This window comes from Nerophis lumbriciformis, linkage group LG26 (assembly GCF_033978685.3).
Source record: "Nerophis lumbriciformis linkage group LG26, RoL_Nlum_v2.1, whole genome shotgun sequence".
Classification (NCBI taxonomy): domain Eukaryota; kingdom Metazoa; phylum Chordata; class Actinopteri; order Syngnathiformes; family Syngnathidae; genus Nerophis; species Nerophis lumbriciformis.
Window position 1 is genome coordinate 12,250,001 of NC_084573.2, and position 16,056 is coordinate 12,266,056.

General features: G+C 41.0%; 1 protein-coding gene across 1 annotated transcript in view; it reads right to left on the reverse strand.

Annotated features, from left to right (window-relative positions):
- Nucleotides 1-16,056, reverse strand: part of LOC133623895 (apolipoprotein B-100-like) — a 174,227-nt gene that overhangs the window by 147,603 nt on the left and 10,568 nt on the right. The window contains exons 17-28 of the mRNA XM_072916126.1: nt 15,839-16,044; nt 15,531-15,698; nt 15,251-15,381; nt 14,961-15,162; nt 14,708-14,880; nt 14,435-14,610; nt 14,243-14,358; nt 13,789-14,162; nt 9,016-13,697; nt 7,805-8,914; nt 6,923-6,979; nt 3,050-3,191 (exon numbers count right to left, since the gene is read on the reverse strand). Of these exons, the coding sequence (XP_072772227.1) occupies nt 3,050-3,191; nt 6,923-6,979; nt 7,805-8,914; nt 9,016-13,697; nt 13,789-14,162; nt 14,243-14,358; nt 14,435-14,610; nt 14,708-14,880; nt 14,961-15,162; nt 15,251-15,381; nt 15,531-15,698; nt 15,839-16,044 (7,537 nt within the window). The remainder of the gene's footprint in view (nt 1-3,049; nt 3,192-6,922; nt 6,980-7,804; nt 8,915-9,015; nt 13,698-13,788; nt 14,163-14,242; nt 14,359-14,434; nt 14,611-14,707; nt 14,881-14,960; nt 15,163-15,250; nt 15,382-15,530; nt 15,699-15,838; nt 16,045-16,056) is intronic.

The following is a 16,056-nucleotide window of genomic DNA, read 5'->3' on the forward strand; positions in this document are numbered from 1 at the left end:
GACTCTGGGGTAAACAGTTGCAAAACTAGCTATTTTTTTTAGCCTGCTACCAAGCTAAAGGTAGCATGCTATCAGTTAGCATGCATCACATACCAAGTTATATGACTCTAAAGTGTATGGCTGGGGAATTAGAGGAAAAAAAAGAGTACATTTTGCAAAAAAAAGATAACACTTTAACGTTAGCATGCTAACTGTTTACAAGTGTCACGTACCAAGTTATATGACTCTGGGGTAAACAGTTGCAAAACTAGCTATTTTTTTTAGCATGCTACCAAGCTAAAGGTAGCATGCTATCAGTTAGCATGCATCACATACCAAGTTATATGACTCTAAGGTGTATGGCTGGGGAATTAGAGAAAAAAAAAAAAAAAGAGTACATTTTGCAAAAAAAAAGTTAGCACTTTAACGTTAGCATGCTAACAGTTTACAAGTGTCACGTACCAAGTTATATGACTCTGGGGTAAATGGTTGCAAAACTAGCTCAGAAAGTTAGCATGCTAGCAAGCTAAAGGTAGCATGCTATCAGTTAGCATGTATCACATACCAAGTTATATGACTCTAAGGTGTATGGCTGGGGAATTAGAGTAACATTTAGCAAAAAGTTAGCACTTTAACGTTAGCATGCCAACAATTTACAATTGTCACGTACCAAGTTATGTGACTCTGGGGTAAACGGTTGCAAAACTAGCTCAAAAAGTTAGCATGTTAACAATTTAACGGTAGTATGCTATCAGTTAGCATGTATCACACACTAAGTTATATGACTCTAAGGTGTATAGCTGGGGAATTAGAGAAAAAAAGAGTTAATTTAGAAAAAAAAAAGTTAGCACTTTAACGTTAGCGCTTTAACGTTAGCATGCTAACAGTTTTCAAGTGTCACATACCAAGTTATAGGACTCTGGGGTAAACGGTTGCAAAGCTAGCTCAGAAAGTTAGCATGCTAGCAAGCTAAAGGTAGCATGCTATAAATTAGCATGTGTCAAGTTATACCAAGTAATATGACTCTAAGGTGTATGGCTGGGGAATTAGAGTAAAATTTAGCACAAAAAAAATGTTAGCACTTTAACATTAGCATGCTAACAATTTACAATTGTCACGTACCAAGTTATATGACTCTGGAGTAAACGGTTGCAAAACTAGCTCAAAAAGTGAGCATGTTAGCAAGCTAACGGTAGTATGCTATCAGTTAGCATGTATCACACACCAAGTTATATGACTCTTAAGGTGTATAGCTGGGGAATTAGAGAAAAAAAGAGTGAATTTATAAAAAAAAAGTTAGCACTTTAACGTTAGCGCTTTAACGTTAGCATGCAAGTGTCACGTACAAAGTTATAGGACTCTGGGGTAAACGGTTGCAAAACTAGCTCAGAAAGTTAGCATGCTAGCAAGCTAACGGTAGCATGCAATCAATTAGCATGGGTCAAGTTATAGGACTCTAAGGTGTATGGCTGGGGAATTAGAGAAAAATGTTGCAAAAAAAAAAAAGAAGTTAGCACTTTAACGTAAGCATGTTAACATTAGCATGCTAACAGTTAACAAGTGTGACAAGAGTGTGACTTTATGTTAAAGTCACATTCCTGCCTGTCATTCGTTGCTGGGCTTTTTTTTTTTGCTGACTTCCAGGACAGGAATGCATTGTGCTGATTATTCCCACACTGGCTGCCCTCTTGTGTCTCTAATTGTCAGTCTATTTGAATTGATAGGTATGGCTCAGATGGTCAACTTTTCTACAAATATGCCCAGACCCCAAAAGGGACAAGCGGTAGAAAATGGATGGATGTAAGCCCAGTATGTGTCAAACTAATCTTAGATAGTTCACTGATGTTACATAATCTCGTAAAAAAAAATGTCGTTCTTATCTGTGCTGCAAAGTTCAAATTTGAATGACAATAAAAAGGAAGTCTAATAATCTGTTTGTTTTTTGTAAGCAAACATGCTTATTTCGAAAGAAAAAAAAATAAATAAATAAATATGCGTTTGCACTTGTAAAGGGACATGGGGGAATTATTTGTTTTTATTTATTTTTAAGACATGTATCTCGTGCGCAAGAGAAACTTTTTTATAAAGTTATAAAAAATAAATAAAAATTATAAGTATTATTATTTTTTTAGACATGTATCTCGTGCGCACGAGATACATGTCTAAAAAAAATAATAATAAAAAATAAACATTTATTTTTATTTTTTTTTAGACATTTATCTCGTGCGCACGAGAAACTTTCTCGTGCGCACGAGATAAATGTCTAAAAAAAATAATAATAAAAAATAAACATTTATTTTTATTTTTTTTTAGACATTTATCTCGTGCGCACGAGAAACTTTCTCGTGCGCACGAGATAAATGTCTAAAAAAAATAATAATAAAAAATAAACATTTATTTTTATTTTTTTTTAGACATTTATTTCGTGCGCACGAGAAAGTTTCTCGTGCGCACAAGATACATGTCTAAAAATAATAATAAAAAATAAACATTTATTTTTTATTTTTTTTAGACATTTATCTCGTGCGCACGAGAAAGTTTCTCGTGCGCACGAGATACATGTCTGAAAAAAAAAATTAATAAAAAATAAACATTATTTTAATTTTTTTATTTTTTGGACATTATATATATATATATATATATATATATATTTTTAAAACATTTTTTTTATAACTTTATAAAAAGTTTCTCGTGCGCACGAGATACATAAACATATATATACACACACATACACACACATATATATATATATACATATACATATACATATATATATATATATATACATACATACATACATACATACACATATATATACACACATATACATATTCACATATACACATACATATTCACATACACATCTATAAACACACACATACCCATACTCATACATGCACACACATATACATACATACACATACATACACACATTTACATACCTACATCCATCCATCCACAGGCGCGCACACACACACACACACACACACACACACACACACACACACACACACACACACACACACACACACACACACACACTCATATATATACAACAACAAATCCATACACAGGCCGGCGGGACAGCGATCAAGTCCCGGCACCCACTGCCCACTGAGAACCAGCCGATCACCTCCCCCAAGCCCCACAGGTCCGGCCGCGCACCCCCGCCACCCAGGGACAACTCCCGACAAGCCCGCCCCAGACGACGGCTTGACACCGTGCGCAAAGGGCGACGCGGCAGGGCGCAAGGGCACCCCAGGCCCACACCCGTCAAGCCAACCAACACGACAATAAACAAGTATGAAGCCGGTAAATTCATCAGCCACCCCTCCGCACCAGACCCAGCAGCCACGGGCGCCCACGCCACAAACAAACGGCAGCAGAAGCAGCAGCTGCAATACCCCCAGACAGCCAGCACCACACGCCAACAGGATCACGGAGACCAGCCAGCGCTAGCCCGCCTGTTAGCCCAAACGCCATTAACACCTCCCCCACACAAACACACCACCGCCCAAACAACCGAGACACAGCATCTAGACCAGACATGGGGGCCGAGCCGCCACCGCATCAAGTCACCAACAGAGACCCCACAGCGCAAGGTCGGGCCACACGGGCACGGACCCCAACCAACAGGACCCACCCAATAATCACTTATTCTTCTGTTGTTTGGATACTTTACATTAGTTTTGGATGAGACCACAAATTTGGGTATCGATCCGATACCAAGTAGTTACAGGATCATACATTGGTCATAATTTAAGTCCTCATGGGTCCAGGGACGTATTTCCTGAGTTTATAAAAAAAAAAATGAAAAAAGATTTTATGATGCTAAAAAAATATTGATGTAATCATAGTAGTATCGACTAAATACCCTCCTGTACTTGGTATCATTACAGTGGATGTCATGTGTAGATCCACCCTTGGCGTTTGTTTACATTGTGACGCCGGTGAGCTACGGTGTGTAGTGAAGTATTCTAATGTGACCAACAGTGGAAAAAACTAACAAAACCACAGATTAGATTGGATGATATTTTTTAGTGCTCATGTTTATCTTTGGGCTTTTCCATTGCTTAGCGATACGAGAGCATGTGTCACTGGCGTGGCTATTTTTAGACCTGAGAAAACAACTCACTAATGTTTGAATAGCAGGGCTTTGTTTGAAACTTTCCCATTTTATTGTGCTTTTTCCATGTCACACACGGCAAGGACAAAGTCCACTAAACGGTGACACTGCATCAAAGATGATTTTTTACAAGCTACAGCTAGGCCGGTTGGTGCGACATACTGCATCCGATCAGTATTTTATTAGCGCAGTTCGAGGCTGACTATTGCAATACTCTTGAGAATGTTAAAATAGAATCCACATAAGTTGGTGCATAAGACCACCAATAATTGTCACCGCTATCACGTAAAAGTACAAAACCCAAAACCAGTGAAGTTGGCACGTTGTGTAAATGGTAAATAAAAACAGAATACAATGATTTGCAAATCCTTTTCAACTTATATTCAATTGAATAGACTGCAAAGACAAGATATTTAACGTTCAAACTGGGAAACTTTGGTATTTTTTGCAAATATTAGCACATTTGGAATTTGATGCCTGCAACATGTTTCAAAAAAGCTGGCACAAGTGGCAAAAAAGACTGAGAAAGCTGAGGAATGCTTATCAAACACTTATTTGGAACGTCCCACAGGTGAACGGGCTAATTGGGAACAGGTGGGTGCCATGATTGGGTATAAAAGCAGCTTCCATGAAATGCTCAGTCGTTCACAAACAAGGATGGGGCGAGGGTCACCACTTTGTCAACAAATGCGTGAGCAAATTGTCTAACAGTTTAAGAACAACATTTCTCTGTCACGACTGGGACTGTGGCGTGGTTTGTTCTCCCGAGATGCAAGTGATTTGGACCAGACATGGCGTGAAGGTGAATACATTTTAATTCTAACTCAAAAAATACAAAAAGGTATAAACAAAAGGCGCTCACAGCGGAGGTAAAACAACTTGGCTATGAAAACAAAACTTGCACAAAGGCAGAAACTATGAACAATTAAACAAAACTTGCAAACTATGGCATGAATAAAGAAAACTTACTTGGACGAGAAACCGGCATGAAAAAAGAGCAGCAAGGGTCTTAAGGGTGTGTGGAGAGTGTGCAGAAGCATAAATGCGGGATGTCGCCAGGAAGACAAACTGAAAACAATGAACTTAAATACTACAGACATGATTGGGTTGTACTTGTATAGCGCTTTTCTAACTTCAAGGTACTCAAAGCGCTTTGACACTACTTCCACATTTACCCATTCACACACACATTCACACACTGATGGAGGGAGCTGCCATGCAAGGCGCTAACCAGCACCCATCAGGAGCAAGGGTGAAGTGTCTTGCTCAGGACACAACGGACATGACACGGTTGGTACTAGGTGGGGATTGAACCAGGGACTCTCGGGTCGCGCACGGCCATTCTTCCACTGCGCCACGCCGTCCCTAATTGATTAACGAAAACAGGTGCGTGACTCAAAACGTGAAACAGGTGCGTGACGTGACAGATGAAAACTAATGGGTTGCTATGGTGACAAACAAGAGTGCACAATGAGTCCAAACGTGGAACAGGTGAAACTAAGTGGTAACCATGAAAACAAGACAAGGGAGTGAAAAGCCAGAAACTAAAGAGTCCAATAACTAAACAAAACAAAACATGACTAATACAAAACATGGTCACACAGACATGACATTCTCAACCAGCTATTGCAAGGAATTTAGGGATTTCACCATCTACGGTCCGTAATATCATCAAGAGTTTCAGAGAATCTGGAGAAATCACTGCATGTAAGAGATGATATTACGGACCTTGGATCCCTCAGTACGATGAATCAAAAAGTGACATCAGTGTGTAAAGGATATCACCACATGGGCTCAGGAACACTTCAGAAAACGACTGTCAGTAACTACAGTTGGTCGCTACATCTGTAAGTGCAAGTTAAAACTCTACTATGCAAAGCGAAAGGCATTTATCAACAACACCCAGAAACGCCGCCGGCTTCGCTGGGCCCAAGCTCATCTAAGATGGACTGATGCAAAGTGGAAAAGTGTTCTGTGGCCTGACGAGTCCACATTTCAAATTGTTTTTGGAAACTGTGGATATCGTGTCCTCTGGAACAAAGAGGAAAAGAACCATCCGGATTGTTATGGGCGCAAAGTTGAAAAGCCAGCATCTGTGATGGTATGGGGGTGTATTAGTACCCAAGACATGGGTAACTTACACATCTTGTCCACGGTGTACCCCGCCTTCCGCCCAATTGTAGCTGAGATAGGCTCCAGCGCCCCCCGCGACCCCGAAGGGAATAAGCGGTAGAAAATGGATGGATGGATATATATATATATATATATATATATATATAAGAAATACATGAAAATATACCCCCCCCCCCCCCACCCCCCCACCTCAACCCCGCCACCCCAACCCCGCCCACATCTCCCGAATTCGGAGGTCTCAAGGTTGGCAAGTATGGTTACAACAGTGTGGCTTCATAGTAAAAAAGTGCGGGTACTAGACTGGCCTGCCTGTAGACCAGACCTGTCTCCCATTGAAAATTTGTGGCGCAATATGAAGCCTAAAATACTACAACGGAGACCCCCGGACTGTTGAACAACTTAAGCTGTTGACGGAGGCAGATAATTACATATATCCATATTTGTGTGTTACTTCTTTATTTTCATAGTCATATTACAAAACAGCTAGTGTTCTTTATTTGTTATCTTTTGGTTGTCTGCAAGTACTGTGTACCAACTTTTAGGAATGTGGGGGGAGATCTTCTCTGCTTCTCGTCTAAAGCCGACTTTAGATAAGAAACAAAAGGGACATGTGTTGAGGTGAGAGAGAGGGGGGGAGAGATGGGGGAGGAGAGTGTTTTTCCATTTTTCTCCTTATCTGGTTACCCTCAAGTCCAAGGGGAGTAGCAATAAATCCCTTCTCTTATCTGTTCCTGTGCCCAGCTGTGGAGGAAGGGACAAGGAGGGTGGGGGCAAGGGAGACGTTATAGAAGAGTGTTTTCCGTGATATGAGATTAGACCATTTTAGCTGTGCTAGTGAGCGCTTCTGTACAGGATTTGGTCTCACGTTTATTTCCAAAGGCTTTGGAAATAAATTACAAAATACCTATTCTGTCTCTGATGGTCCTTCTTACTCAGCTTCTGTGTCATCAAAAGAGCTTGTGAGTGACCAGCAACTTGAATTCCCTGGGAGGAACAACTGGTCGAAACGCAACACTGTACATCAAGCAAGGATGGGAAAGAATTCCACCTGAAAAGCTTTAAAAATGTGTCTCCTCAGTTCCCAAACGTTTAATTGGTGTTGTTAAAAGGAAAGGCCATGTAACACAGTGGTAAAAATGCCCCTGTGCCAACTTTTATGCAATGTGTCGCTGCCATTAAATTCTAAGTCAATGATTAGTTGCAAAAAAATATTAAGTTTCTCAGTTTGAACATTAGATATCTTGTCTTTGCAGTCTATTCAATTGAATATAAGTTGAAAAGGATTTGCAAATCATTGTATTCTGTTTTTATTTACCATTTACACAACGTGCCAACTTCACTGGTTTGGGGTTTTGTACATTTTCAAATATTGATATGGAGAAACAACAAGACACAATCGAGGTGTATGCAGTAAAAACTGACTTTAATTAATCCAGCAAGGTTTTAAATAGCACAACATACAAATGAGGCACAATGGGCAACAGTTGTCAAATTATGAACAAAATGTATATGACATAAAACAACAGAATTACATCGTAGATTAGCGACGGTTAGCCATGGTATTTAGGCGAACTGGGTTGTGAAGGGAAAAGGAATATCGACCTCCATCTGTCTGTCACCAGCTGTCACAAATTCTTTAACCGTTTTACTTTTTTCCTGAAGGACTTCACTGACATCCATAAACAAAGAATGTGCGCTATTCAGCATGGACTCAATTGAGGGCTGGATGTCTGCTTCAAGCTGTTCCAGGGAGACGTCAGCAAGAATGGTCTGAAGTTTGCTTGTGACAATTGTGAGGTATTCAATAATTATCCTTTGGACCTTCTCAAACTGCTTGACTACAATATCAAAGGCACGTGAGTTAATGGCGTCATTGTACATGTCGGTCACAAAGGTGGAGAGCCTGGCTAGATCTCGGGATTCTAAAATACGGGAAAACTTTCCACATTGGGCTCCAACCAAGTCCATAAATGCAGATACAATCCTGACAATATCTTTATAACCTCCCATTTTTTTCAAAGTTGCCTCCACTCGGGAATGGACTTCGCTTAGAGCTTTCAAAAAGTTATATAGGATGTCACGTCCACTGACAATGTGATCAGAGCCTGGAATTGTAAACTTAATGGCTTCAAAGGAGTCAAAAGTGACATTAAAAATGTGGAAAAAGAAGTTTGTGATTATCTCAATTACATCCCCGGATACGGTAATGACAAAGTTAGTACATTTCTGATAGATCTCAAGCCCTGACAGCCTATGTGTGTATCCTGGGATCAGGAACTTGGTCTCTCTCAGGAATTTAACCACAGCATCAAGAAGGAGGTCAACCCTTTGTTGGTATTTTCTAAGCACATAAGACGTCTGATCTGTGAGAGACGTTATAACGTTGGAGACATTAACTGCTGCAATGTTGTCCACAGCTTCCTTAAACAACACTGCACCGTGGTTCTTAGCCTGTTCGAGGGAACCCCCAAGGCTTCTGGCATAACGATCGATTTTATCGTATGCTATTAAAGAAGGAAAAATGGCTATTTGCGCCACTTCAGATAGCTCCTTCTTTAGTGCCAGCGTCATCTCATATGGCATCTCCATGTTCCAGGAAGTCTGAACATTCAGCTTCTCAGAGTTCACCACAGACATCTTCAGGGTCAAGATGTCAATGTCTGTTGTTGGTTCAGTCTGCAAAACAATACATAATGATACCAAATAGATTTGTTTAGTCTGTAAAATGTTATTTTCTTAGAAGTTTCAATACAAGGTACTTCCATGCTGTTACTTACAGGGTAGCGGCCATACAGTCTTGCTCTCATTTGCTCTGTCTGCAGCTGAACTGCAACATGTCCAGCAGATGGGGTGGACACAGAGAAAACCAGGCCTTCTTCTGGGTTTCCAGTCATCTCCTGGTGCATTTCCATGGTCAGATCAGACAGATGAACCTTTGCTGAATTGCTGACGGAGGCGTCAGCGTTTTCATAACTCAAGATGACTGTGCTTTCGTGTCTTCCTTCAACCACCGGATGTTTTACAGATAGGACAGAGGCCATCTTAAATCCGCCAACTACATTAACATTGGTGTGGCCATGAATTTTCCCTGTCAGAATTTTGCATACTGAAGATGAGGATGCATCGAGTTTGATGATTAAGCTGTCTTGGTTGAGAATGCTGGAGTTGGTTTTGAGAGTGATAATGGGTGTTTTCACAGAGAACTCGTAGGTCAGATCACCCATCTTTGGAACATTTATGCTCTTAATTTTGGGCAGAGTAATTTTGGGAAGGGTCAGCTTGCTGATGGCTGATGGAACATGCAGAGTGGGCATAGTGAGAAGACTGGTGTCCGGAAGGGGGATCGTGAATGTTGACATCTCAACATTGATGACTGGTACTTTATAAGCAGGAATTGTCACTGTTTTAGGCAAGTCAATGCTGTATTTCTCATATTCTGCTTGTGCTTTATCGTACGATGAAGCAAGCAGGGCAGCAGCCTTATCTTTGCCGATTAGCATTTTCTTGTGCAGCGTCTTGATGTTAGTGTTAATGACACTGATAACTGGATCCACATTAATGTCAAGGGTGAACATCTCAGGGTTCTTTATGTATTTCACATATGAGCTCATGTCAAACGTCTGCTGAGTTGTAGTAAGGAAATAGCTCAGGCCAGCATCTTCCCACAGTGTGAATGTGAAGTCATATTTTGATGTCCTCATTCCATTATATGGCACTCTTATTTCAGGAATGGTGATTGGTATCCTCAGGAAATCAAGATTAGCCTCTCCATTGATCTGGGAAACAACATTGATTTCTCTATCACCATTATCCATTTCAAAGTAATGGGAATATTTGTATTGGTTGAGTCGGGCCATTCCTGTCCAGCTGGCGTGTTGTATTTCAGAGTTCAGCGTAAGTAATATGTCATTTTGGAACTCAATCTTTTCAGGCAGCTGAAATGGAAGGTAGAGCTTGGAATTTCCCCTATTCTTAGTATCAAACATAAGCTTTGTAGGCGTAATCATGGCAAGGGTGGTGCTTGAAAGAGTTCCGTCAATCAATTCTGCAAAATGGGAGGCAGTAAGATCTATTTGCAAATCGCCAGCCTTAGCCTGGAATTTCAGTTTAGCAACACTGCCTTTCATGATAGGTGTTTCTGTTTCAATTTTGGCATCAATAATGACATGGCGGAAAATGCAGATGTCTGCAACCACATTCTGGCTGGTTTTAAAACCTTTGCTGGTTGTTGCACCAATGAAAGTCACTTTGGCTGTGTGTAAATCCATAACCAGGTCCATGTCACTGTTGTGTGTTACCTCATCTGAAAAATCTTCAATTGCATATTTTGCATTAGCCACATTGTTCATCTTCACATGGGCAGAGCCTGCGTCCAACGTTAGATTTGTCTTTTGAGTTGTTGATACGTGAGTGAAGATGTTGAGGGGTGAAACGTTAAGGTCATGGTTGTAGTTTGTATTTACAGTGGCAGAGAGTCCATCTTCCACAGCAAAGTGCATGTGGTTGACAAGATCTGCGGAATACAACTCAGTCGCTATGTTCACACTAGTGTCGGCAGAACCTTGAACTGCCAGGCGGTACACAGCCATTGTTGCCTTGTGGTCTACTTTAAAAGATGACTGATCGATCTTAATGTACTCTGAGATTGCCATACGTCTCATCTTGGGTAGAGCAATATGTGCACTGGCATCTACTGTAAACTGGAGGACTCTTAAAGTAGATTTGGCCTGAGAATAAAGGTTCAATTTGAACTCTGGTGTTACTGATGTAGTTGTGGTGTTCTCCAGATCTGCAGTAGTCCTTAGGTTATAATGTGGCGAGTTTACTTTGAACTCTCCGTAGAGTTTTCCAAAACAAGGAATCTTGCTCAAGTCTGTCACTTTCTCTTTCAACTCTGCTGTTAATGTGTCATAATCAAAGGATTGTATTTTCTGGACAATTCTTATGACATAATCGCTCATGTCATCAATCATCTGCGTCAAGTCAAAAGAATACAGCTGATTCACTATCTCCTGAATAGGTACCATAACCTTTTGGATCAAAGGTTGGATGTCAATTGACCTAAACAGTGCAAATACAGATTGAATCTTTTCCCTCACCTGATATTGCTTCATAATCTTAACAATCTCATCCATCACTGTCCCGATCAGCTTCTCAACCTCATACTTGGACAGCATTTCCTCCACTTTGCCATAAATGACATTAAACCTATTAGGGATGTTATGTTGTTTGATGTAAGCCATGATGGTCTCCTTGATGGATTTCAACCAAAAGATAGCATCATTTGTTGGCAACTTAGTTGTCAGGTAGGTCAAGATATTTTCAATAGCGTTGGTAAACTTTGTCACTTCTTGGACAAAGAGGTTTATGTCAAAGTTGTCAATTACTTCCTTCAGTTCAGATACTTTGTTCTGAAACTTGGTGATGATCTCATACTTGGTATTGATGTCTTTCAGAAGTTCAATACTGTTGTCCATGAGTCTCATCATAGTGTTCTTGACATTTTCAATAATGACAGGGAGGTGCTCAGTGAATGGGATCTGGATGAAGTGGCTGTCAGTGTTCTTGTCATACTTGACAAATCCAGAAACACTGTAGTCCTCAGTGTCTTCGTTGAAGAGGCTTGTGGCCACTGCTCCTCTCATCTCAACAGCCATCCTCTCTGCATTGTTGTAGGCTCCAAGTTCCTGTTTAAAGGTGTGGTCGTTGACCTTGGATGTCACCTTCAGATTGAATCTCTGCTCTTGGAAACTTAAGGTGCTGCTGAGCTTGTTATCCACGTTGGTTTTGATAGTGGGTCTGCCCTCAATCTCATGAGTGGTTGAGGCTCTGTACTCAAATGAATGCGTGAACAGCAGGGGTTCAGCTTTCAGAAGGAATTTGCTGTACAGTTCTCCACTCTGCTGTCCGTAAAAAGACACTGCACCATTTGAGTTGAACAAGGCATCAATGTTAAGGGAGAAAGGTTTAGCAAGAGCATTAATCATGCTGTTAAGACGAAGAGACTGTGATTTATAATCGGCAACATTGCTGAATTTAATAGTTAGACCAGCAACCTCCATATCTGTGTTATGTGTGATCTGAGAACCCAGGAGTTTACCGTTGGTGTTGCACTTTGTAGAGAGGATCATGTCCTTGAATTTGACTTCATAAGTGTGCTTGAGCTCATCCCCTGACAAGAGTCCCTTCAGTGTTCCCGTCAGCTCCACATCGTAGGGCTTTGCCGTGAACTGGGCATTGTTGTTAAAGTTAATCTCCATGATCTTTAGATCATTTTTCACCATGACTGTGGCAACAAAATCCTCCATGGTAACTGTGATGTCATGCATGTAGGAGTTTTGTTTGTTAAGGGTATTGTCGCTCTTGGTGTGGAGGGTCAAAGATGTTAGTGTAAGAGAGAGGGAATTAATATTATCAGTCCTCATTTCGTCAAAAGATCCAACAATACTGTTGGATACGACAAGGCCATCTTTGCTCACTCTGAAGTTCATTGTGTTTCTTGTGTTGATGCCCAGACCGTCTCCTGTAAGTAGGCCATTGAGATAGACTTCTGAGCTGGCAACTTTTCCTTCAACATTGAACTCAACTTTGTTATCTTGAATGCCTCCCTTTGTGGTAAGAGACATGGTAGCGCCAGCAGCGTCAATTCCCCCGTGGAAAATATTTCCAAAGGTCAGTGTTCTGTGCTGAGCAGTTGTAATACAACTGGTGGTCAGGCCATTTGTGTTGAGGGTCAGGGTTGCCTTGTGAGAGGAGAGGCTCGAAAGTAAATTAATGGAGGCATCAGTATTGAGCTCCAAACCAGAGGGATTAATGGAGGCAAAGAGCAAAGAGTAGGCACGGTTTACTGTATCATCAGCCTTATTTTCGAAATGAAGGTTGGCTTGACCTTTAGAGGCGGTGAATTCAACATTGTTGTGAAGCGTTCTCTGATCAGCCTTGGTCACAGAGACAGACTTGATGGTAAGCTTGGCATCCTTGTGGTTAAGGCTCATTTTTGTCGAGTGCTTGATGGGATCACTGTTGATATTAGTGTTAGAATTAATCATAAGCTCCTCATTTGAATACACAGCCTTGATCTTGTTTGTAACCAACAGGATTTCAGAGTTGGCTCTCAGTGTGCTTTCCAAACGGGCCTCTTTCTTTGCCGTGTCAACTGAAAATGTGTTGAAATATGACGTGCTAGATGTTAAAGAGCCAACACTGACACTTCCGTCAGCATTGATATCTCCCAATAGCTTCACTGAATCAATAGAGAAATGTTTGTTAATATCCAAAGATGTCTGCAGGCCCAGGGGGGTGGCAGCATGGATGTTGTAGATTCCTGATGACTTGACATGGTCTGAGACAGCCACAGTTTCCTCCACATTCACCCTTGTACTCACAAATTGGTGCTCCAGGGTGCCATTCACTGTGAATTTCATTGTGTTCTTGTCTGTATCGGTAAGTTCCGTTGCTCCTTTAAAATAAACAAACCAGTCAAATATAAATCACTTTATACTTACTTTTTTGTAAATGTCTGATTAAATAAATACATTTAAAAAACTTACCCTCAGTTGTGAAGGAGAGAAGCTTGATTGGACTGTTAGCCTTAACTTGGAACTTGGCCAAGTAGTTTGGAAAGTTTTCAGTGTTGTTGCCTGCAGACACAGTTGTCTCCCAGTTGTAGTAGTTGCTGTTCACCTTGCCAGACATTTCCACCATTCCAATAAGGGGCAGAGTGATTTCATGATCAGAGGGAATGGTAAACATGGGTATTTTTATTTCCCGTGGGGCGAGCTCCATTCCCAGCTGTGGCATGGAAATGTGAGGGGAGGTGACTACGGGAGGTATCCTTAATTCCTCAGAGGATTTCCCCCCAAGAGGCAGAGGGATAGTGATGGTCAGATGGTCCTTGTTGAACTTGTAACGGAATTTGCTTTCCCTGATTGCAGGATAAAAGATAAATCACCAAATGGGCAAAGAAGGGATACAACTCTCACATTTATACCAGATTGTTCTTACATGTTCATGAATAGGTTCTCGGGCATAGAGGGCATCTCCACTCTTGCGATGTTATTCATCACAGTCTCCACATAGGGGACATCAGCTAAGATCTTGTTCGTCCAGATACCGCTGGCCTGATAAGAAAACACAGAAGTTATTGTTGTAATCTGGAAGAATTTTAACACGATTTGAATCACACTCTTTCAACACCTCAACGGCGTTGTTGACAATATGACGCAGTTTCATGTCAGTGTTGACAACCCGATGATCCATGGTATCCTCAGCAAAATCTCGGATTGAGACCATTAAGGCTTTAGTGTAAGGCTTTATGACTTTGGTCTCAGCATTCATGTTGGACATCAGCTTAACCTCAGCATGGTCCTCCCCTGAAATACAATATATTGCTTAGCCTCTGAATGAAAGACTGTAAACATTATGAACATTAGTTCATTAGATGTTAGTTGTGTTTTTAAAAAGACATACCATATTTGAATGTGACTGACTGAATGGATGAGGTCTCTGGAAGATTCACATCACTTTTGATCTCAAATGTGATATCTTCAGCTTTGCTCATGGTAGCAGAGATTGTAGCATCTGTCTTCAGAGATGGAGCCGACATCTGAACCAGCAGCAGGCCATCAGCCATGTCATGAAGCCTAGAGTTAATGAATGAGGAATGATTATTGCCTGTCTGAATAAAACTACAAACACTAAATTTGCGGAGTGGTTTACTCACCGGGCACGAGCAGTCAGAGTGAGTTGTGGTACTTTCTTGTTAGTTAGCTCAAAGGTAATGGCTTTGCCTTTGGTGCTGCTGTCAGTCAAGCCAACCTTCACTCCGCCTTCGACGTCCATGTTGGGTATCTGGAGTTGGGTGGTGAAGACATTCCTATTCCGGTTGTATTTCATGGTGGCAGAAGCTTCAGTGGGATTATCCCCTGGGATGTTCGGAGATTAAAGCAAAAGTTAATTTCAACCATGAGACAAGGGAACGCTCAGAATTGATCATCCACTATGTTTATATACCTTCAGTTTTCAAAGTCATCTTCAGGGAATCAACCTTCTGGCGGCCATCATTTCCTTCACTTAGGAGATTATATGCAATGGTAGCTGTGTACGCCGAAAAATGTATGGCAGGCGTGATGTCAACTGCAAACCTGAGGTGAACAGAACAAAAATTAAGCTTGTTTTTCATTACCTATTCATTACCATTTGATAAACATTCTGGCTTCCTCACTAACATTTCAATATAAAGCCCTATTACAGCTAAAAGACTGGTAGCTTTTTACCTATATTTGCCACTTACATTGTTTCTCCGTTCAGGGGGAAGTAGGGCACATTCTTTTTGTTGCCAGTGTCAACTTGAAGTTTTGTCGTGCAATAATTGAATGCGACGAAGAAGCCACAACTCACATCACCTGTATTGTGTGGGATTTCTGCAGCCTTGCCAGCGCCCATGATCAGCACTCTATTGCTGAAGAGACAGAGACATAACTTTGTTTTCTTTATAAGATTATGACTACGATAATCTGCAATAATGCGCTGAGACATGTTATTTTCTAGTGGCGTTCAACACATTATTTAAAATGTATTACCTTTTCTAATATTTGTTACCTGATTCTAAAGAGCTTTGTAGTGCCCTTAGCGGCCGGAATGGAGAGTTTGACTTGGTTCGGCTCCATGATTAGCTTAGCATCTAGGGTGCTCTCATGGTACATGCTGGTGTGCATCTCGACAGTAGAGTCAACAAATTCAGGGACATGGACTCCCATCCGGGTCACAAACTCCACTCCAACAGAAGGCATGAACAGCAGTTCATTCTGTGAATGAAA